Source organism: Anabas testudineus, chromosome 13, assembly GCF_900324465.2.
Source record: "Anabas testudineus chromosome 13, fAnaTes1.2, whole genome shotgun sequence".
Classification (NCBI taxonomy): Eukaryota; Metazoa; Chordata; class Actinopteri; order Anabantiformes; family Anabantidae; genus Anabas; species Anabas testudineus.
Genome location: NC_046622.1, coordinates 12,152,369 through 12,176,868, shown reverse-complemented (window position 1 = coordinate 12,176,868; position 24,500 = coordinate 12,152,369). Strand labels below are relative to the sequence as shown.

The following is a 24,500-nucleotide window of genomic DNA, read 5'->3' as shown; positions in this document are numbered from 1 at the left end:
ATAGGACTGTTTAACAAATTGTGTGTATGTGTTGCTTGCCTATTGTATTAAATATTGAGTATGAATATACTAATTATTTTTTTTCTACAACCATCATCAATAATCTTATAGTAAAAATGATTTAAAATGACAATTAAGTTGCATGACATTTTTATTTTTTGCATTTATAGCAGGGCTGGAAGAAGAATACAGTCAGAGTCTAAGAATATCAAATAAAATACAATATAATATATAATAGCAGTATACTTCAGTTTTGCATTTACAAGATCAAGCTTTGTAATTACTGCATCTTGCAATAACAACAAACATATCTTTTTTAGCTTTGATAGTTAACTCTTTATAATAATAACTGAGGCTAAATTTGTTTTCTTGTTATTTAAATAGGGAGACCCTGCACTCAGTTGCAAGTGCTGAACCCTGAACGATCAGCTCGACTTATCAAGGAGATTCTATCAACAGCCTGGCCAACGAGGGACTTCATTGTTCAGTGGGAACCTGGAAACAGGGAGTTCAAACATCCTACTGTTTCCTGGCTGAAGATGATTTGGAAGCACCTCTATATCCATTTTGCTGATGATCTAAATACTTTTGAAGACATGCCTTTAATACCGCTTGTACCACTTGAGGAAAGCATGAATTCAGTTAAACTTCTGCGTCTCAAAACACCATCCCCCATAATGCTTGTTGATGAGGAAGATGCACATATTTCTGAAGACCTTGTGGATATAATGGAAAAGCTTGGAGGAGTGGTGTTAAAAAAGCTGGATTCATGTTTGCAGCACCCATTGCTAAAGAATTACATCCATCTTTCCTCTCCTGGTATGCTACTTCAAATTATGGATAGATTGTCAATACAGCGATTATCCAGTCAAGTCTCGTCTTTCTCAGTGAAAGACAAAATTGCCCTCAGAAACTTTCTTGCAGGACTGTCTGATATTACAGAGAAGGAAAAGCATACTCTACTTGAGCTTTCCATCTTTGAGAAAGTGGGGACCTGCCCTGAAGGCACCTCAGCATTTATATCACTGAGAGGAGCTAGAGCTTTACATCATAGGGCCAAGTATCCACCAGATGTGAAATTATCCATAAAACTTGTGGGTTGCTGTGATGAGGAGTCAATTCGCCTCATCAAGATGCTAAATGTAGAACAAGTGAAAACAACAGAATGTTTGAAGGTGATTGTTCAGGATATTGAGAGTGGGTTCTACACAACTGATGAGATAACCCAAATCATGCTTTGGGCACTCAAACATTTGGCATTTCTCAAGAATGAAAACTCAGCTGTAATAGGGTGGCTTTCTACTCTTAGATTTATTAAGTTGCCTTGTGGGAAGTCAGTCAAAGCTTCAGAACTTTTTGATCCTGAACTTGAGGTTTTGCAGAACCTGTTCTACATGGAAGAGAAAACCAGGTTCCCCACAAGTACATTCACATCTTCTCCTGATATTCTACATTCACTCAGACAACTGGGACTGAGAAATGAAGTACAGCTTAGTGAAAAAGATGTACTCAATGTGGCAAAGAAGATAGAGGAGTTACAAAGCAGTGACAAACCAGACTGGGACCTCATAATCAAAAAGGCAAATACACTGCTGCGAATACTTAACAGACAAACCAAGCTAGTAAAATCAGCTGATGCTCAGTCATCACTGCTGAAACTGAAATGGGTTCCTGTCTGCAAGGAACGACCACTAACTTATCCTAAATCTCTTGCCTGGGTTGGAGATGCCCTCAATATATGCTCGCTATCTGAGATGTGTGACATATCCCATGCAGTGCTTGTAGGATCATCAGTAGCACTGGTTGAACACACATCTGCAGGTATGAAGAAAGCACTGAAACTGACTGTAGAGCCACAGGTGGATCAAGTATTACAGCACCTGAAAGCAGTGAACGACTGGCATAAGTCACAAGCATTCACTACAGAGGATTGGTATCAGTTCCAGCAGATCTTGTTTGAAATATATGGCTTCATGCAGGCCCATCTTGAGGATGCAAGAGAAGCAATGAAATCACTGCCGTTTGATTGGGTGTGGACAGGGAAGACATTTTCATCACCTGGCCAGACAGTCCTAAAACATCTGCCCGATTTAGACCTGCAGCCTTATCTATACTCCCTGCCGAAGACGATAAGAAAGTTTCACAGGCTTTTCAAGTTTTGTGGTTCAGTTGAAGAGGTTGTCCCAAGTCATGTGTTTGAAGTGATCAGTACTATCCGACAAAGATGTGAAGGAGAGATTACAAAGGAGGAAAGCAAACATGACATCCTGCTTTTAATCAACATACTGAGATGGCTGTATAACAATCAGATAGCTGTGGACACTAACATGTATGTGCCAGTTCTTTGTTACAAGGACCCAACCAAATTAGCGATGAAGCCCATTCATGAGTGCACCTACTGTGACATAAAGGTTGACGATTTGAATGACCTACTTGAAGATTCATCAGAACCAATTATATTGGTTCATGATGACATTCCCATGAAAACTGCTGAGTGGCTGAAAGTGCCATGTTTGAGCACAAGATTGATAAACCCAGAGAACCTTGGCTTTGAGCAGTCAGGTCAAAGAGAACCTCTGACAGTGAGAATAAAGAACATCTTGGAGGAATATCCTTCTGTAGCAGACATTTTTAAAGAGCTTCTCCAAAATGCTGATGATGCAAGTGCAACAGAATGCAGTTTCCTCATTGACATGAGAAAGAATATTGACATTCGAGAAAATCTCCTGGACCCTGGCATGATCGTTTGCCACGGCCCCTCTTTGTGGTCTTTCAACAACTCTGTATTCTCTGACACAGATTTCCTAAACATTACAAGATTGGGTGGATCAGTGAAGAGATGTGAGGCAGACAAAGTTGGCAAGTTTGGCTTGGGCTTCAACTCAGTTTATCATATTACTGATATCCCCATCATATTGAGCAGAGAGTTCATGATCATGTTTGATCCAAACATCAATCATATTAGCAAGCACATCAGAGACAGGTCTAATCCGGGAATCAAAATCAACTGGAGCAAACAACAGAAAAGGTTGAGAAAGTTTCCCAACCAGTTCAGACCTTTCATTAATGTCTTCAACTGCCAGCTTCCCCTAGCTCAGGACTCCCCATACAAATACAATGGCACACTATTCAGACTCCCATTCAGAACAGAGCAGGAAGCTTCAGCAAGTGAAATCAGTAGTCTCTACTACAACACCACAGACATCTATTCACTGGTTGATGAGTTCAGCATATGTGGTCATCGGTTCATTCTGTTCACTCAGCATGTTGGCAGTATGGTCTTGAAATACCTGAAATATGAGGAGCCAAATCCAGCCGGAGCACAAGATGTTGTCACCATCAATAAAAGTGTATGGTCATCTAGAGCCTCATACGGACCTCTCAGTATCCTAAAATCTGCTGCAAAGGTTATGAAGAAAGTCGCAAACACCAACAAGGTGCCAGCTGATGTTCCCAGGTCTGGCTGTATCATACGTGTTGTGGTGGAGGAGTTTCATAATGTTTTCAAACGGATTGTGGATCTCCACTCCCCACTGTTCAGAGGATCAGAGGAAGATCCTAACCAGTACTTTGAGATGGCTGCTAAAGGTGTTCAGACAAGACGACTCACAGATGAAATGCCCCAGAAGGCTGTCGAGGTCACCAACTGGCTCATCTGCTCATGCATGGATGCAACTGAGGCACTCAAATTTTCCCTCAGTGATAGTGGAAAAAGACTTGGACTCGTGCCTTGTGGAGGAGTGGCTGTTCTGCTCTCGGAAGAAGACAATCGCAAATGGACAGTAAAAACAAATGCGATACCAATTGGAGAGGTATTTTGTTACTTGCCTCTCAAAATCAAAACAGGCCTACCAGTCCATATTAATGGCTGCTTTGCTGTGACTTCAAACCGCAAAGAGATCTGGAAGACAGACACCAAAGGACAGTGGAATTCTGTGTTTATGAGACACGTCATTGTCCAGGCCTATCTAGCAGCTCTCACAATGCTACGTACCATGGCTGAAAATGGAGAACTGCTTGATTACAGCTATTATGCTGCATGGCCAGACCCAAGTCAGGTGCATGATGACTTCACACTGATCAGCCAGGGTGTCTATCAGGAAATTGCCAAAGGTGGTGACAGCGATCATGCAAAGGTTTTTTCAGACGGCAAAACCTGGGTGACAATCAAATATGTCAGATTCCTTGATGATGCCTTACTCTGTAGGCCAGACATTGGACCTGCTGCTTTCAAGATATTTTTAAAATACCTCAAAAAAAGCGGTTCCCAAAACCTCTGTGCTGTTGAGCTACCCGACTGGGTAAAGGAGGGCTTTGATGATGCTGGATGTAAAGGGAAGTTGATGGAAAACACTCTGACAGAGAAGCAGTTCTTTACAGAAGTCTTTTTCCCGCACATCCAGGAAATTGACAAAGAGCTCCGTGATCCCCTAATGCATTACGTTTTAAATGAGAAACTGGAAGACTTTGCGTCAATCCTCAGAGTTACTCCTTGTGTTCCATGCTCTGGCCCAAGTAAAGAGCTTGTTGTGCCCTCCAGACTCATTCACCCGGAGGGTAGAGTTGCTAAACTGTACAATACTGATGATGGAAGATTTCCTGCAGGGACCTCTAAAGACTACCAGAATCCTGTGTGCTTAGTGAAGCTAGTGCAGTTGGGCATGGTCAAAGATGATCTGTTGTGGGAGGACCTTATTGAACGGGCTCAGTCTGTTATCAATCTTAATGAAAATGATCACACGGCTGCATGCTTTCGTAGCAGTATACTACTCAGTCTCATCGATGAGAAACTGAAAATGAGAGATCAGGCAACAGCTGAGCTCGTAGAAAAGCTGCAGAATATCAAGTTCCTTCCATTTCTTACTAGACCTGCAGGGTTCTCACTGCCATGGCATGGGAACACCTTTTCCCCAGCAACAATGTTCTCTGCTAGAGAGGTCTTCACAACTGAGCACCAGGACACAGTATGTCTAATGAAGCCAATCCTGAATGAGAATTCTCCCTCTTTCAAAGGCTGTGGTGCAATGTCATTGGCTGTGAAAGACTACCTTGGTCTAATAAGGAAACCCTCAGTTGGACTGGTGATCAACCAACTCAATAAACTGTCTCAGTCATTTGATGGTGTTACACTGTATCAGGAAAACATAACAAATGCCTGTTACAAGTATCTACATGAGGAAATGCTACAGGATGAGAATGCTAAAGTACAAATAACTGAGGAACTGAAAGCCTTCAGCTCCATTCTAGTGGAGAACACATATGTCAATCCCTCAAAAGTTGCATTCCACCTGAATTTTGATGCAGCTCCCCATCTCTATCAGCTTCCCAACAAATACAGAAACAGTTGTCGTGAGCTCTTTGAAAATGTTGGTGTGCAGCCCAGCTTCAAAGTTGAGGATTTCTCAGTAGTTCTTGAAACTGTAAAGCATGAATGTGGGCGAAGGACACTTACAGAGGAGAACTTCCAGTTGTCTCGCAGAATTATTAGTGAAGGAATATGGAGCTTGATACGGGACAAGAACCAAGAATACTGCCAAGCTAACTACGGTGGGATTCTGTTACCTGACTCTAATTTGACACTGCAGCCATCAAAATCACTGTGCTACAATGACTGCCCTTGGATCAAAGTCAGAGACTCCTCTGTGAAATATTGCCATGGGGATATTCCAAGAGAAGTTGCTGTGAAGCTGGGAGCAGTCCCAAAACGTCACAAAGCCTTGGAGAGGTATGCCTCGAATGTTTGCTTCACGCCCCTTGGAAGTGAGTTTGGACAGAAAGAAAAACTTACAAGCAGAATTAAAAGCATTCTCAATGCTTATCCATCAGAAAAAGAAATGCTAAAAGAGCTGCTTCAAAATGCAGATGATGCCAAAGCCACTGAAATTTTCTTTGTTTTTGACCCAAGAACACACCCCACAGATAGAATATTTGATGATAAGTGGATCCCAATGCAAGGGCCTGCACTTTGTGTATATAACAACCAGCCTTTCACAGAAGATGATATTAGAGGTATACAGAACCTTGGGAGAGGAACAAAAGAAGCCAATCCAGGCAAAACTGGTCAGTACGGCATAGGATTCAACTCTGTCTATCACATTACTGACTGCCCGTCCTTCATCTCAAACAATGACATCCTGTGCATCTTTGACCCACATGCACAGTATGCGCCTGGGGCTACATCTGTTAGTCCTGGACGAATGTTTAGAGACTTGGACTCTGACTTCCGGTCTCAGTTTTCAGATGTGCTAAATCTTTACTTGGGTGCTCATTTTAAGTTAGAACGCAGCACAATGTTCAGATTCCCTATTCGTTCTACTGATATGGCAAAGACATCAGAGATCAGTTCAGTCCCTGCATCAGACAGAATGGTGCAAAACCTTCTTGATAAGCTTAAATCGGATGGTGCAGAGCTTCTGATGTTCCTCAACCACATGGAGAAAATATCAATCTGTGAGATTGATAGTGCGACTGGAGAACTTAAAGTGCTTTATTCTGTGATCGCTAAAATAACAGATGGTGACCGGCTTAAGCGCAAACAGTTTCATGCTTCAGTAATTGATAGTGTGACTAAAAAAAAGCAACTCAGTGCTATCCCTGTCCAACAGATAACATATACCATGGACATAAAGGACTCTGATGGAAATTTGACTACATGGGTGATCTGCAACCGATCTGGCTTCCCTAACATTGAAGATGTCTCAAAAAGTGTGATCTCAGCTCACAAAAATGAAGACATAACGTTATTTCCACGTGGAGGGGTAGCTGCATGTGTAAGCCACAACTACAAAAGACCCCATAGAGCCTTCTGCTTTCTGCCCCTTTCATTAGAGACTGGTTTACCTTTCCATGTGAATGGGCATTTTGCCCTAGACTCTGCTAGAAGAAATCTGTGGAGAGATGATAATGGAGTGGGGGTAAGGAGTGATTGGAACAACAATTTGATGACATCTGTGATAGCAACGGCCTGTGTGGAACTGCTGATTCAGCTCAAACGTAGATACTTCCCAGGTCCTGATCCCACTATGACAGTACTACAAGGGACACCACTTCATGCTGTTAAAGATACATTGCGGAAATATTTGTTCTTCTTTCCAGTCAACAGACTTGATGTACAGCCAGATTGGTACTGCCTTGTTAAAGCAGTGTATAACTGTATCCATGTTGACCTGAAGCGTTTCCTTCCTGTAGTCAGAGCAGCACAAATTGACAACTCTGACATGCACTCTGCCATTTACATTTCATGGGTGAATACATCCACTGCAAACAAAGGCAGAGCCTTTTTTGATAATCTGCTACAAGATGAGCTTCAGCACTTGAAAAACACAGAATACAACATCACGTCAAGGAAATCTGTGGCTGAAAATGTCTACAGGCTGAAAACCCTGCTTCTGGATATTGGTTTCAACCTTGTTCATAGTTGTGATGAGACTGCAAATCTGTACTTCTCTTTGGAAGATGCAGGGATAGCAGTCCATTATGTGACACCAGAGGATGTCCGCAACTTCCTTCACACCTTCTCCTCACCAGACACATGTTGTCATGTTGGAAAACTACCCTGTCGTCTACAACAGTCCAACTACAAGGTAGTTCATAACTTGAAACTTCTAGTCGACTACTGCTTTAAAGATATAGAAGTGGACGAGGTTAAACTTGAGGGTTTGCCTCTGCTGATAACAATGGACAACATGCTTCAGGTGTTTGATTCCAAGAGACCAAAGTTTCTGACAACACATCATGAACTAATCCCATCAAGAAAGGACATGTTCATGAATACATTATACATCAGGTACAGCAACATCCTTTTGAAAGCAGGAACTGCAAAGACCTTTGACATCAGCAGCTTTAGTGACCTGCTTGGATCCGTTCTTCCAAGAGAGTATCGAACAAGAACACCTGTCAAGTGGAAAGACAACTTTGCAAGTGAATCTTGGCTGAAGAATGTGTGGCATTTTATCAGTGAGAACATTGCCTTTAAGGAGGATCAGGTGGACATCAAGCCCAGTTTCAACACAGTCCTAGACATTTTGAAAGACTGGGCTTTGCTACCTGGAATCAAATTCATGGCAAGAGAAAAGATAGTTGTCCCTGAACATGATGTGCTTTTACCTCTGAGTTTGATGAACGTGGCCATATTTCCACATGGCCAAAATGACAAAGTCTTTCACACCCTAATGAAAGCAGGGTGCATTCAGCTTGCAGTAAACAAAATCTGTGTCAAAGAGAATCCCATAATGCCTTTTCTGGCACAACACACAGCAAACATTGAAAATCCATCAAGTGTTTTGAAAGCTGTAGAGTACATGATTCAGACATCTGCATTCAAAACAGCAAACCTGACTGACAAGGATTTTGAGGCTCTTCTGTTGTATTTCAACTGCAACCTAGCCAACCTTACACAACAAGATGCACAGAGCCTAAAACTTCTCCCATGCTTTAAATCTGTTAGTGGGAGATACATCAGCATTGCAAACTATGGGGCAAACTATGTCCTTGCCAAAAACATTCCTACTGCAGACATAGACAAATGGGCTCAGACAGCCTCATTTTCCTTTCTTGATGACAGTCCACAGCTGAAAGAACTGTATACCTTTCTTGGTTGCCTTCCAATTGATGACTTGGAAATCTACAATCAATATCTGCTGCCAAAGTTTGAGAGTTTTTCCTTTGATGCCAAAGTCGAGCACATTGTCTACTTAAAGGAGAGACTTTTGTCAATGGAAGAATCGAGTGAGATGAAGGATCAACTCTATGAGAAACTGGAGGGACTGTCATTCATCTATGACTATTCAAACAGACTAAGGCCAACTAAGTTTTTCTACGATGAGACAGTGAGGGTGTTTGAAGTTATGCTACCTGCCAAGTCATTCATACCTTGTGACTTTTTTAAGAAAGTTGAGCAAGTGTCAAAACCAAAGAATGGCACATTGTTGCTCACCTCATGGATTACCTTTCTGAGAAATATTGGCCTCAAGCATGAAGTGACTCAGCAGCAAGTTCTTCAGTTTGCGAAGGAGGTCAGCATCAAAGCACAAACAGAGAGCTGGACAAAGGAAAAAGTACAAACTATTGTTGATGTTCTCTTGAATCACATTTTCAAGGAGAGGATGGACCTGTTTCAGGGTACTTTTCTCAAAGAGCTCTCAATGATACCCTTTCTGTGTCCAGAGAGAGCCCCTAAAGAACTCATCAAGCTTCATTCACAGTATCAAGAGATGAGTGGCACACTTCCACTAATTCGTTTTAGTGGTTCTCAAGTAAATCCAAAATTTAAGCAAACAGACGTAATTCATTTGCTTTGGACTTCTTGCCCAATTCTACCTGAAAAGGCTACACCATCAAGTATAAAGGACCAGGAGGAGAGTACTCTCACTGGACAGGAACAACTTGACCAAGTGCTTAACATGTTAGGTGTGAACTTGGACCCGCCATTAGACAAAGTCATAAGCAACTGCAAAAACATCTGCAACATATCCAATCCAGATGATGAAATGGTGAAAACCAGGAACAAGGTTTTAAGGTCCACTTATGAGTTTCTCAATGCAGACAAAAGAGATTTCCGTTACCAACTCCGTGGGGTAGCTTTTGTTATGGTTGAAGATGGCTGGAAATTGCTGAAACCTGAGGAAGTTGTCATTAATTTAGACAATGAATCTGACTTCAAACCTTACTTGTACAAATTGCCCCTAGAACTTGGTACCTTTCATCAGCTGTTCAAACTTCTTGGCACAGAAGATGTTGTGTCAACCAAACAATATGTTGAAGTGTTGTGGCGAATTTACAGAAGTTCAGAGGGAAAGCAGCTTGACCCAAACGAAATGAGAACTGTAAAAAGGGTTGTTTCAGGATTGTTCAAGTCTCTCCATAATGAACCAGTTGAAATCCGCAAAGATCTTGAGAGTCTCAGAGATTTGACATTTTATCTGCCTAGCCATGATGGCAGATTAGCAAAATCCAGTAGCTTGGTGTTTGATGATGCCCCACATTACAAGAGCAGAATTCAGGGTAACGTTGGAGTTCAGATGCTTGTGGACATGAGTCAGTGTTATCTAGGCAAAGATCACGCCTTCCACACAAAGCTGATCATGCTACTTCCACAGAAGCTAAGGCCTAGACTGCTAAGTAGCATTCTTGAAGAACAACTTGATGAGGATTCGCCAAAAATGTGCCAATTTGGAGCTCTTTGCTCACTTCAAGGTCGCCTTCAGTTGCTGCTGTCATCAGAGCAGTTCATCACAGGACTGATTAGAATAATGAAACACGAGAATGACAATGCGTACCTCGTGAATGAGGAAAAAGCCATACGCCTCTGCAAAGCACTTTGTGAAGGATTAAAAGTATCCTGTTTTGAGAAGCTTCAGACTACATTAAGAGTGAAAGGATGTAGTCCCATCCCTCACAGCCGCAGTGAAACCCTTGCTTTCCTCAAGAGGTATGGGACATCTGTAATTCACCTTTATATTCAGCATTCAGACAGTAAAGACATAAATTTTCTCTTGGCACTTGCCATGACATTAAAGTCTGCTACAGACAATTTGATTTCTGACACATCCTATCTGATTGCCATGCTTGGCTGCAATGACATTTATCGAATCACAGAGAAGCTTGACAACCTTGGTGTTAAATATGACTCAACAGAGCCTTCAAAACTTGAGCTTCCCCTTCCTGGAACCCCTATACCCGCTGAGATACATCACACACTCCTCATGGATCCAATGAATGTATTCTATCCAGGGGAATATGTGGGTTACCTTGTTGACTCTGAGGGTGGAGACATATATGGATCCTACCAGCCAACCTATACATATGCAATCATTGTTCAAGAAGTAGTAAGAGAAGAGGATGACAACACAAGTTTCCTTGGAAAATGTTTCCAAATTGACATCGGTTACAGTGAATACAAAATTGTAAGTTCCCTTGACTTGTACAAATTCTCCAGACAAGATGAAAATACACATGTGCGAGACACCAGTGCCCCATCAACCCCTACAAGCCCTGACAGTCGTTCCACTGGTCTAAAAATGGTCCCTCCACTGTTTGCTGGCAAGGAAGACCTCAGACCTCCTCCTCAAAAACAATCCCCAAAAAAGATCAAGATTCATGCACTGCCTGAAATTCTGAAAGAAGTGACCTTGGTAGTTGAACAAGCTTGGAAGCTTCCTGAGACAGAGAGAAAGAAGATAATCCGGCGATTGTATCTCAAGTGGCATCCAGACAAAAACGCAGAGAATCTCGACATTGCAACAGAAGTCTTCAAGCACTTACAGAACGAGATCAACAGGTTGGAGAAACAGTCTTTGGCTGATCAACAAAATTCAGACAGAGCTTCAAGGAGATCATTCTCCACATCGTCAAGTCGTTTTCAATCAGAGAAGTTTTCATTTCAAAGATTTTATTCATCGTGGAACCAAGAGGCAACAAGTCACAAGTCAGAAAGGCAACAGTTCAGGGAACATTATACTAGCTATGCAGGCTCATCACACTCTAACCGTTTCTTCGTTCCCCCAACCTTCAAGACAGTTGGAAACCCTGTTGAAGCCCGCAGGTGGCTGAGGCAAGCTCGAGCAAACTACTCTGCTGCTCGCAACGATCTTCATAAAAATGCTAACGAGTGGGTTTGTTTCAAGTGCTACCTGGCCACGAAGCTTGCACTGATAGCTGCTGACTATGCAGTCAGAGGAAAGTCAGACAAAGATGTAAAACCAACTGCTTTGGCTCAGAAAGTAGAGGAGTACAACTCCCAGTTAACAGGTCTTGCCAATGATGTTCAGATCCTGGAAGGATATGGTGTGGACAGTTTGAGAACTCGGTACCCTGATATCCTTCCATTTCCTCAGATTCCCAACGACAGATACACATCTGAAGTAGCAATGAGAGTGATGGAGTGTACTGCACGGATTATCATAAAGCTTGAAACCTTTGTGCAGCAAAAAATATAATACTCTTGTGAAGTATTACAATGAAATGCTAAGTATGTAAAGATAGAGGGCACCTGTGGCTGTGTGCAATACAGATCACATTTATCACTGAAAAAAACACTGAACAAAATTGTAAAGTGTCCTGCTGGCAGCTTATGGTGCTACGGTATGCAGTTTCTACCTGTTATGGTGGTGCTGTGGCTCATGCACAGTAAATAAATGTATGGCTCCCATAAACTATTAGCCTGTGTCAATATGCATTTGCTGTAATATGTGAAAAAAGTGCATATGCTGTACATGCAAATGTTTCAGCAATACGTTTTGCTCACCAAAGCCCCCAATTGAACCTGTATCTCTAAGTTATATTAAGAATATGCTGCTTTTTTTACTTTGTTTTATAAATGAATATATAAATATATATATTTTTTCTTGCTCCAGAAACCAGTTGAGTGCAATTAAAGGATGCGCTTTTAAAGAAGAAAACTCAAAATGTCAGTAATGCAAGATCTCAGCAAGTCCAGAAAATACAATCATGTTTGTAAATGATGTTCTTTTTTGTATTTTTATGGTTGATTTCATATCATTTCTGTAAAAGTTGTACATTTTCTGTAACATAGCCAGTCACTTATTTTGGAACTCCTCCTCATGTATTTACACTTGCACTGAAAGCGCTTGTGTCTCCCCAGCAACTGTGAATGGAAAACTGTTATTGTAAATACATTTTCTTTTCTTACTGGGGATATGTTTTGTTTAAATATAGCTATGTTTAATGATTGTTGTACTCGATTTACTAGCAGTTAATCTACTTACCAGCATAATTACTTGTTCACATGAACATGTAACTATGAAACCAGTTTTGCTTTGATAACTCCTGCTAACTGCTAGATGGGACAGTGATTACTACTGTAGCTAAGACTTTGCTTAAATAGTCATCTGAATTTTTTTTTTTTTTTTTTTTTGTGGTGTGTGTGTGTTTCAGTAATTGGCTGTTTGGGGACAGTGTGCTAAAAGAAAGCCATATATATACGCTATAATTTGGGCACAACCCTTGACGTGTTAATTTAGTCATGTTCATATATTTTTGATAGATTTTAACAGCACCAGGCTGTTGGGCTCATGTGTTTATACAGTTTCACGTTGCCTTTTATTTAAAGGACTATACACACACTGACCACTTGTTATAAATGTCATTTTAAAACTATTGAAAGTTTTGAAACATTTGAAATAATTTCAAATGTGCTTCTTCATGTCATTTTGCTGCGTCTCATGCGTCTTGTGCCATAGGAAGCCTAATAAAATCCCCTTCAATAAAGTACATTTTTGTCAGTTTTTGTTTTTAGGTTTATTAAAGAAACCACATTAAAAATGTTACTTGTCTGTCTATGATTTAAACAAGTTTGGAACTTCAAATTATTCAAATTATTTGCATTTTTTGCCTGTGGCCAGGGTAGCTGATATGTATCTTCACTGCAACAAATACATATTGTGATTAAATTAATAAGATAAGAAAATGTTTTCTTTTTTTTTTGCTGATGGTTCCACCATCTGTAGTACAATGTGGTGGTACTGCTGAGCTTTTCCACTAGAGTGCTGCAGAGAGTCAACAACGTAAGGAAGTTGTCAAAGCTATCCATCTCTGCTCTGCAGCTTTAGTGCACAATATGTGTCAAATGTTTGGTGATTTTCTTTTTGTCCATTACATTTCATTAGATAAATGTGATGAGCCTACAAAATATACTGTACATGAATGAATGAGAATGAATAGGTCTGACAGACACATCATAGAAGAATAGCACTAAGTTTATTCAACATACAAAATTAATAAATATACACTACACACTTTATCAAAATGTGCCAGTACATAGTTAAGAACTGCAATTTAGCTCCTATCAATGCAGACAGCGGTAACACAACACTGAGATGTTCATAATGCTAAAAACAGTTGTGGAAATGAATTCATGCTGATGCCTATGTAACATGATCACATAACATTTTTTATGTGGTGAACTGACAAAATCTTACAATAAAGACAAATGTGAAATAACTGGCATCAATATTGCCTAAAAAGAAAACAACACCAGGGAATCTTCGAACCATCGAGGCAGAAGCAAAACTGATACCGTCTCTCAGACTCAGACTCATGAACCACCGAAAATACAGTCCCTTTATTAGACAGGGTTTGTTTGTGCAGTCAAATGTTTTATTAGTTATAAACCCCTGGGTGCAGATTAGGTTATTGATAAACTAGAATTGGTACATGCTTAAAAAGGTCTTAGAAAAAAACACAAGTCAAACATACAGTACGTGGCTTCAGCTGTAAAAGAAAACGTAATGACATGATACCATACTTCTACTGTAATGAAGTAGAAGAGTTGAGTAAGCAGAGCGATAAAGGCCGTCTCTGAACCTCTGAACTCACCGTGACAATAATAAAATGTATACCAGCATTCCTCTATTTTTCTTTTTCCCCCCATTTAAATAAAAACATGCTAAGCACACACAAAAACACTACACACCAGGGGCTTGGAACCAGAAGGGCACACATAAACCAAAATAAATATTTTTACTAACATTCTGTCAATGCAGCCATGTGAAACTAATTCTTTTTATTATATTTATTTATTCATTTTTATAGAAACATATCAAGGGCTTTGAAGAAACCCTTGATATACAGTGAGCCGCAAGTCTGAGACCACAGAAAGTCTGGGATAGCTTCATGGAAACCTGTGAGTAATCAAAAGGTTTGATTATTTAGATACACGAGAAGTTGCAGTCTATAAAAGCTCACCTCAAATGGTCAGTGGAAGACTGCTGATGCTGACTGTCGTGGAAAAGGTACAACTGCAGGACATTTGAATACAAATAGTGCAGATTCTGAACTATTTCTTCTTCCCAAAACCTCTTGTGTTTCTAAATCCTCAAACTTTTGTTTGTTCACACATTTACAAGTCAATGTCACAGATTGGTTAAGTAGTCTCAGACTTTCTGCCTCACTGTCTTGTCAATTTATTGCACCACAAGATAATATTGCATAGGATGTAAGCTGTTACCAGCTCCTCATTGCCCAGCCATGATACTGTGTGTGTGTGTGTGTGTGTGTGTAAGGACATTTTCCACAAAGCTCTGATGGAGATACATTTGGTACTGCATGCCAGTTTGTTTCAGCTGAATAGTTAGAAGGGCATAAATGCAACTAAAAGGATGCATTTCATGACATCTCCAACATGTACGCCAGCAGGCATTTGTATTTTTACAGGCCTCAAAGTGCCAGTGGGATCTTAGTACAAGGTCATTGTAGATCCACTGTGGTTATAAAGATAAAAAAAAACACTGTTGTGCTTGTTGCCTCCCAGAAGATGCATCTACTGAGAGATAGGAAATTGATTACCTTGTCAGAGTCTATCTAGCACTCCTGATTCTCACTGCAAGTGGAGGTGACCCCTGCCTTGGACAGGAAGAGCTTGCCACTGGGACAGACACAGACCTCGTAGAGACCCTGAGCATTTCCGGGAAGCCCTCCTTCGCCCAGAGGCAGCCTCGGCATGCGCACCGTCTCAGCATCCAGCACCAGCTGCACGGCAGACAGCATGGAGAGCAAGGACGATTAAAGGAGAATAACAGAGTTACACTGAATCCACAAGGAAACGTCACTCCGCTTCATCCTTTCCACTTAGCTGAGTGCACACATGTGCATCAGGACACACAGTGTAGTGGGAGCTGTAGAGGCCAGTAAGTGTCTTAAACAGTTTATGCAGTTTTCTTCCCCATAGCAAGGAATGGAGAAGAGGGTTTCATCTTGCAATGACATTGTCATAAGAATGTGCTGTTCTAGTGGGAATGAATTCAAAAAGGTCAAAGAATTGTCTATGATACAAATCATCTGTGTAGTTCAGCCTGAAGGCTGCACCACAACGTTGATTCAGCCCGAATCAATCACTGAAACAATAATCTGTAACCTAGAGACTGTAAACCACTACATCACAGGCCTACAGAGCACAAATGGTTTGGAGGTTCAAAAGGCTCATATCTCATTATACAGTAGCTTACAGGCAAGTATGTATGTGCTCTTTTTATTTTAAATGCTCCGTTTTCATAAGAACTCCTCATGTTCCAACAGAGACTAATAGAGATAAATCAGTGTGTAGTGGTACAGCACCACTTTTCACTGTCGGTACCTTACACCAACAGTAGATGTGTTATTTTAACTAACGTAGAGGAAAAAATCTACTGTTTACATCACTTTGGTGATCATAAGACGAAAAAACAGACCGGAAGATGTTGTGACAGACGTCAGAGGTTGGACAGTGTTTTTCTTACCAATCCTACACTCGACTGCAGAATCACATCCATGTTGGAAGCAGCTTCGATGTTTCCAGCCAGCGCTTTGATATGAACTCCTTTTGGTGCGTCCATCGTGAGAGAACGAGTGGGAGATTCCAACCTGAAGAGAAACATGTCAGCATTTTCAATACAGCTTTTATCAACATCATCCGACAGCTCTTTCATTTCTATTGAACTCTGCTCTTTAAAATCTACTAATGAAGGGTTAATGTTGCATTTCATAGTTTTCTAATGGATGTTATGGAAAATAGTTACTGCACCTTCCCTTTAAATCAATTTGATGCTTTGAACTGATTATTTACTGTCTGCTGTACCATACTATTATAAGAGCTCACCTCAAGTCTTTGAACAGCTCAGATCTCAGCACAGGCACCTCCACTGAATGCTGGAACAGTGCTCCTTCAGGACCTGATGACACACACACACACACACACACACACACACACACACACACAGAGTAACATACTCAAAACGTGTGTGCTTTACATTTTAATACAATGCTGATCTTTGCAGAGTTCCTGTGATTTCCGTGCACACACTACCGCTCACTGCTTATCTAATTATTGAATCTGTAGCATTTGAGCTCTTTGTAGCAGCCGGTCTGTCTGACCGCAACATTTAGTTATCAGCAACTAATAAAACACAATAAGTCATTTTATAAAAATAAAAAAAAGCTCTTTGAAAATTTATCCTTTACATGTCAAGAGGTTCTCCTTTTCTGTTCTATTTTTGTTCATCTCTTTAAATAAAAAACGTGTGTTTTTTGGCTTCAAGATATTTTAAACCATGGATTCAAAGACTGGTGTGAAGACTTTTCACCATTTCATAGGCTGAACGATAAAATCAGTAAGTAAACTAATCATCATGTACATCCCAGATAGAAACATTTCAACAGCTATTACACCGAATCATCAGCAGGTCGACGGTTTCTGACTTTCAGTGAAATATATCACACTGTGTTTTGTTCTCACGAGCTCCTGTTAGTGTGAGAACGTTAGCTCAGTGTTGTGCCCGGGCAGACTCTCACAAAGGCTGCAGGCTCGACACTTAACTATATTTAAAAAGTAAGATCGGGCTCTCTGCTCATTCTTATTTGCACATCAGGCAATGCCAGAAAAGACCAACAAACAAATCTGAATCCAAAAACCTCAACATACAGCACAGAATGTGGATCCACATGGTGCGGATACAATCACGGTGGGTGCAGAAGATTGTTTTTTCAGTTACTTTAAAAAACATCTTCTCAACGGTTGTAGCCGCCTGCTGCTCTCTGTGGATCAAACAACCCCAGGCATAATGAAGCCGTCTCCTGACACTGCCTTCAACATTTATCAGCCATCACTGAGCGTGGACAGTGAACTGCATGTCCATCAATGCACACAGTGGACACTGAGACACTGAGGAAACAGGACAGGTCTGACTTCAACACTTAATGCTCGTATTAACAAGCTGGCACATTCGTATTGGTTTAAGGCAGAGATAAAGTATCTCTGCTCTCAGCTGTATCACATGACTCATTATGAAAATGACGACATCTGTCTTCGTCCTCGGCTGCACAGGTACCTGCCTTCAAAACCAAACAGCTCCTGTTGAGCTCACATCTGTCGTCAATATTAATATTTTTTTCCCCCACATGGGAAAAATACATTTTCTCCAGGAAGTGTGTGATATTCCCAGTGAAACAGCAGGGGGCAGCCTTTGGTATACCTGTGACTCGGAGTTTGTCTGGTCCAATCTCAGCTTGGCTGCCATCTGCCTTGAACAGCATGTTGTCATTGTGGGAGTTAATGAGCAGATTTCGAGCATGTCCCTGAGCCTCTTTTGGACCTGCAACGGCAACAGCAACAACAAGAATACCTGAAGGGCTTTGGCAACATTACATAAACATATTAAAAGCATCCAAATCGAATCTTTCTTTTACTGCTGTGCGGTGATTAGAGGATGCAACGAGACAACGACAACGAGGCTCTAGTGGAATTAAATTAATAGATAAAAAATGGGAAGTAGTCAAACTTTACCCTTCATTACATCAGTGTTCAGAGCCTTGTTAAGAATCACGACAAATGTGGAATATTAAACCCACTTCAGCACCTGCGACTGTGAACTGGCAGGCAATCCAACCTAACAAGCATTTCGGTTTCATTCACAGAGGGCTGAGAGGAGGCAGGCTATGGGTTTTTATCGCTTAATGACCAAGGACATGTAACGTCCCAGTGGATCACTGCAATTAGTTGGGTCATTCGTTGGCCTTTTAATTATGACAAAATACCCCAATGTAGCCGCTGGCAAACCATAAAAGACACACAAATATGATCCTCCACAGGCCTCAGGTGCTTTGTGTAATATAGAATGATCCAGGAGCAACGGTAGAGAGAGGAATGTTGCACTTAATGGGTTTTAAATGGAAATTTAAGATATTATACATGAAGAGATGGCTCCTTGTCACACTTAATGCTGGATGAGAAATTGCTGCAGGACAGGTTCATGAATGTCTTTACTACTGTCTTCATACATCAGTGGGATACTTTGTTATGCATGAGGACTGCGTGCGTTTTTCTGTGTGTGTGTGTGTGTGAACATGTGTCCTGTCTTCTTCAGGCCTCTTACCCACGGATACTCTCCCCGTGACATCACCATCTTCATTGCGGGCACTAAGGGAAACATTTTCCAATGAGTGCACTAGAAGTGGAGAGTCCTTAAAAAAAATACAAGACATGTTATATGACACAGTGAAACTGAATTTATGTCAGCAAACATGGCAAACATGCAGCTGTAAAAGAAACTCTGTAAAAAAAATATGATCTTAGAAACAAACTTTTCATTTTAGAGGCAAAACAGAGGACCACTAAATCCTCAATCTCATTAGAAATCCATAGAATACATTAGACAAAGTGTCCATCTATAAACAACAGAAACACTGCCTATTTTAATGGGGCCTATAAAGTAAGAAAAATGCTATAAAATTGCTGCTATGAGCAAGAAAAGCCATAACATGTAAACAACTGCAGCAAAGTGTTCCCATCTGCTGCTAGCAGGCAGGCTATAAACTACTTTCCACCACAAATATCCCTGAGGTTAATGGGAAGCTCACTGCACCACCACGTGCACTATGTGAAACTGCCAAATCCAGTTTGTTCTGACACGCCCCCCCCCCCTCCTAAAATAATTTACTTTTACTCTCTGCACTTTAATAAAAACTGCTCAAATTTCTGATGTTATATTCTTATATTCAGACGGATCCATCACACACATTCGTGTTAGAGTTTAGTAAGTAATGAGATGGAATAACGGCTACTGTCCGGCTACTTCACTAAACAAACAACTAGCTGGTAAGAAGACAGATGAGCTGGGGGGGGGGAGCAGAAAGAGGGATAGAGCGTGAGGAAGAATGTGGGAAGAAGAGCGAGAGAAGTGTGTGTTACTGATTATCTTACTTCTCTGGAGTGGATCTCCTGAGCGTAGACAGGGAACAGAAACTCAGACTCGCCCTCTTCCAGCTTGACCCCATCTGAGTGCACTTGCAGGAATCCCATCCCTTCCTATAACGGCAGCCGAAATGTGGACTCAAAGTTATGCAATCACGCAAAAGCACACTGCAAAAGTGGGTTCAACAAGAAAATCATTTATCAGTAAATCAATTAAAAAATGCTTTGTCCTCGAGGGGAGAATTTAAAATACGGCAGTTTGGGAGCGAGGTGAGATATTTGGGTTTCATCATTCATCCACTTCACAGGATTCACAAGTATGAAACACATGCAGCAACGTTCCCTGCAGGACTTAGGGGTGTCTTAGAAGCTAACAAGCTTTAGCTGTGCAGGCACTTCACAACAGTGTGTGTGTGTGTCTTATGTTTTGCTCTTTTTTGCTTCTGCATAAATCCACAGTTGCCATCTGTACTGAGCTGACAAGCAGACATGAACCTTCCTGTTCAGCCTGCACAAGCATCATGTAATGATGGACAATACTACTACAGCTTGGATAATACACGGACAGTACTATAACAATACTATATGATTACTGACATATTATACAACAGATATTTAGGAGAGTGTGGAAGGAGGAAAGAAGGGAGTGAAAACCATCCCCAGCTGAAAACACAAACTGCCAAAGTGAGTCATGCGCACCGTGTTGAACCACATCACCCTGAGGATCCAGATGGTGAGGGCAAAGTTGACCACCAGGATGACGATGAGCAGCAGGACAAACAGGTAGAGGCAGCGCTTCCTCCAGCCATAGATGCCGATCTTGTAGACGTGGTCGGGCACCGGCGTGGGCGAGCTGCTGCCCTGGGTGGTGGTGACATACTGCTCCCGCACCATCTGCTGCCTGGGCGCAACACACAAGGACAGGTACACGGGCGAGAGAAGCACATGTTAAAAAGAGGAAACACAGACAGACATTAGTGGTGGACATGACACGCCACAGAGTCAGGGGGGGAGTGTGACAGGGATCAGAGGAGACAGGTCACGCAAAGCAGCAATACTTGGATCCATTTACTATCAGTGTAGTCCTGTAGTACTGTTGACACACAATGGCTCCATCACACAGTGCATATGCATACAGTGTGCCATTCATGAGAGCAGAGCTCATTCACAGACCCAGTGGATATCTGGCACGTGGCACCAGTGGAAAACTTGACTGAGTTTCCAGCAGCTTTTTAAAAAAAGGGCGAAGGCAAAAGGAAAATGGCACTTATTACAGAGCTGGGCCGATACTTTCTGGCCACGTAGCAGCAGGCCTTCAATTGACGGGGAAATCAAACCAAGGTGGTGAATGTCAGCACATTTCAAATGGCAGCAAGTATTATAAGTTATGGTGCAAGAATAGTTTTCTGCATTCAGTATGTGACAGAGCTCCAACTGCAAGACTGCAAAACCTGCAGGCACGCCCCCCCCCCCAAGTCAGCACATTTGTACCTTCTGACACTGTGACAACAGGGAACCTCAGGGACAAGTACGCAGGAAGTGTGTGTCTGAGCAAAGTGGTGCCAAGGACCGCCCGGCCTCACAGGAGCGGTGTGTCACTTTCTATTGATGAATCTTCATTAATAACCAGACGCAGGCTGCAGGGAAAGCTGTTTTCACGAGAACGCCGTCATCATAATGGGTCGAATAAACAGAACATAAACAAGCGGTAGCTTTCTCCAAGCAACACAGCCCTTCATCCGTTCTCCAGAGGCATCACAGGCCAACTTTAAAGGACAGAGATGTATCTAGCGTCTCTGTGGACTTTCTTTTTTTTTTAACTTGACAGAGCCCAGACTCCAGCCAGGCTGATGTTGGACAGATGTTGCGTCTTACTGCCACAGTAAGAGGCTTTTCAATCACGTTAACAAAGCCAGAAAGTACTTTTTCAGCTGGGCAAATCATCCCATTGCGACTCCGGCAGTATGTGAGGACGATGATGAGCGCTGACAGACTCTGCATACAGCGACATGCTGTATGCAAATAAGTTGTGTCTCTGTAAATAGCGGAGGTAAATATTGTTTCGCCCTCACAGCAAGAGACGATGGATGAAAGCCAACACTCTCAATGCTGGGGTCTGAGCGCTCTGAGGTTCTGGAAGAGATTTTTTTCACAGAGACAATGATAAAGGCCCATAGCCTCCACGGCTCATTTCTTGCTGTTTGCAGTAAACACGGGGAGGACACAAAAGGCTGAGAGTGTGTCTATGACCAAATCGGCTTCTCCATGGGACCTGTCACATGGCCTACAAGCCCAGCTGTGATAAATAGCCCTTATTTCCCAACCAAATAAATTAAAGTTGCCAGAAAGAGGTGGAAAAAAGATGGCTTGGTATTATTTGCACAGGGGAGAGGAGAGCAAATGTTGATAAGGAGCAAGTTATGTGAAATGCCCCCCCCCATATCTCAACACATTTATATTTATTAATCATACTTGTGAGAATGAGTCATAATGACGAATTGAATCTCAGCAATGCTGCAGAGCAAGAGCAACTCGGAGTGACCGTGAATGCTTTATTCTGCAAGTTTTTACCCAAATTCGGATGAGTTTTTAATTTTTTTGCGCTTTTTCAAGGGAGTTCTCCGTCGAGAATCAAGGTCTGTTAAATTGACTGATTCCAATATCCTCGTACTACACCTATTAACAACCACAGATCATTTGCGTGTTAACATGTTGATCAGCCCAATTCTGCACTTTAGGCAAATGAGTAGTGGAGATGAAAAGAGCTGGAGATTTGTTCATTATGATGTTAATGGATTTCAGCTAATACATTCTAATTACTTTAAATGAAAGCATTAAGAGGCTTCCTTACTTCAGCAGCATTTTGGAGGAGGAAGCAGCTCTGAGGGCTGGATCCTTTAAGGCGTCTTCCAGCTCCAGTTTCAGTTTTACCAGCAGCCCTTCAGCCACAGACTGATCCTTCCATAGCAACCCAAATAAACAGTCCCTGAACAGCCTCGCTACTCAAGCGCCAGGAATGCTCAATTTATGGGACGTTATGATCGGAAATGCAGTTCAACCATAGAGCCTTAAGAGAAAGTAGCTTTTAATCAGGTCCATGCTTTAGTTTTTTAAGTTCCTGGTAGTAGACTGTTGCTGCAACAGATATTTAGGAGAGTGTGGAAGAAGATTCTCAGTGAGAAACTGAGAAAAACAAATATGAAGCTTATACCAAGGGACAACTAATTACGGGTTTCACAGGCTCTATAGATGAGGAGTACATGGCTCACTACTAGATCCACTATTAGATGGGCTATATATCCCAGGGAACCCTCTCAACTAACCTTAAACCAGTGATTCCCTCTGCACAGCTTGTTCCCTGTGTTTCTGACCTCTGCATGGGAGTGAAGGTTGGGTCGGCTAAACTCGCTGTAAATGAGAATCCAGGCTTCCCTTTTAACCACGGCCTGACCCGACCGGGCGCCAGACGTTTCAGTGAGCTAGTTATGTGAAATTGTTTAACTGGAGGGGGGGATTTGGCAGGGGAGAACTCCGAGGAGCAGGAAGCGACCGAAAGCTGAGCACAGGGCTGAAGTTTCTGTGTGTCTAGTAAGTGGCCGGCGTCATGTCTCCACTGTGCTGTGATGCTTTAACTTCTAAAAATAGGACTCAGCATTGTGAACTAAATTTAAAAAAAGCCCCATGGGGCCCACACAGAGACACACACAGAATAGATATCACTAATGAAAAATGATAAACACAGGGGGGTATTGCTCCTAACGCACATAATAAATTAATGAAGGGCTCTTTTGCAGAGTTATTTCTGTATTTCCATATTTCCGTCCATGTATGGTAAAACTGCTGACAGCTGGCAACTAAGACATTGTTTCCCAACCCCAAACTACCTCTGAGGACTACAAAGTAAAACAGCACGAGTTACAAGAGAGTGGAAATACTGTGCAGTGGGTGAAAGGTTTTAGGCACTTAACCAGACACTTTAACTTTCTCCTTAGAGGAGGCTGTGCAAAGACAAACAAATGACAGCATTTCTGTATGAAGAAGGGCAGAGTACTCACCGCTGTGTGTTTGAGGCAGAGCAGTCCTCTTTCCTATAGGCAACAGTAAGCAGAGCTGGAGCTGGTATGAGCAGCAGCAGCGCTTGAGCTCCTCACACGTCTGTCAGCCTCTCAACAGCTGCGTGCCATAAATCCAGCTCGGAGCTCAGCCCTGGCTGATCACCACAAGACGGCGCTCCCACTCCCCCTGCAAGCTCTGTCCCTCTGAGTCCCTCTGCCTTTTCAGTCCTCCTGCAGTCATTTAAATATCATCAGTGTGCGTGATTAGGGAGGAACAAAGACAGAGAGGGACAGGAGGAGACTTAACCATCAGTGTGCAGGTTCAGAGAAAGACAGGCATAATGAACAGAGGCAACTGTTTGTCATGCATACTGGTGAATCACTGTGACTGCCCAACCCGAGGCTCAGGGCAGTCCCATCTAATTTGAGACTTTAGTCATGGCTCTCAACGTGAAGTTAAGTTGGTCTTTCAGATATCGGTGCCAGGTGACTGGCAGCAGGAAGGGCGGACCCTGAAGAAGGTGGTTAGTAAGTCACAGTGTCAGAAGAGATGAGCAGCAAATAGACCGGAGAGGAGCGAGTGTTGCAGCTGCTGATATGGAAATGGTTTGAATTATTTAAGTCACATAAATAAATGTTTGAACTATGTTATTTAAATAATGATCAACAACCTAAAGAAATCCTTCAATATTACTCACATTTTGATTTTTAAATTAAATTAATTATCAAATTAAAGCCCCAATTTACGTCTTTTGGGAATCCAG

The 24,500-nt window shown here is 41.9% G+C and overlaps 2 protein-coding genes across 6 annotated transcripts in view; one reads left to right on the top strand and one right to left on the bottom strand.

Moving 5' to 3' along the window:
• sacs (sacsin molecular chaperone) overlaps window positions 1-13,230 on the top strand; it is a 30,987-nt gene extending 17,757 nt beyond the window's left edge. For all 4 annotated transcript variants that reach the window (XM_026367339.2, XM_026367348.2, XM_026367354.2 and 1 more), the window contains one exon: window positions 385-13,230. In XM_026367339.2, coding sequence (XP_026223124.1) covers window positions 385-11,936 — 11,552 coding nt within the window. In that variant the 3' untranslated portion in view covers window positions 11,937-13,230. The remainder of the gene's footprint in view (window positions 1-384) is intronic.
• Window positions 13,231-13,697: 467 nt separating this feature from the next.
• On the bottom strand, window positions 13,698-23,846 carry sgcg (sarcoglycan, gamma). Of its 2 annotated transcripts, none has more exons than XM_026365032.2 (8): window positions 23,737-23,846; window positions 20,381-20,582; window positions 19,691-19,795; window positions 18,864-18,951; window positions 17,964-18,083; window positions 16,592-16,664; window positions 16,233-16,356; window positions 13,698-15,486 (listed from the first exon to the last, which is right to left on the bottom strand). In XM_026365032.2, the coding sequence occupies exons 2-8, from the start codon at window positions 20,573-20,575 to the stop codon at window positions 15,319-15,321; spliced, it is 873 nt and encodes a 290-aa protein (XP_026220817.1). In that variant the 5' UTR covers window positions 20,576-20,582; window positions 23,737-23,846; the 3' UTR covers window positions 13,698-15,318. The 2 variants fall into 2 exon arrangements, with proteins under 2 accessions (XP_026220817.1, XP_026220827.1); XM_026365042.2 differs by having other exon boundaries at window positions 20,381-20,578.
• Between the last annotated feature and the right edge of the window lie 654 nt (window positions 23,847-24,500).

What these genes read in the sequence shown, in the direction of transcription:
- sgcg (XM_026365032.2), bottom strand. Translation starts at nt 20,575, where the DNA reads ATGGTGCGGGAGCAGTATGTCACCACCACCCAGGGCAGCAGCTCGCCC. An exon ending in GGGTGATGTGGTTCAACACG is followed by an intron (nt 19,796 to 20,380) that starts GTGCGCATGACT and finishes CTGCCGTTATAG; the next exon opens with GAAGGGATGGGATTCCTGCA. An exon ending in GAGCTGTTCAAAGACTTGAG is followed by an intron (nt 16,357 to 16,591) that starts GTGAGCTCTTAT and finishes GTTTCTCTTCAG; the next exon opens with GTTGGAATCTCCCACTCGTT.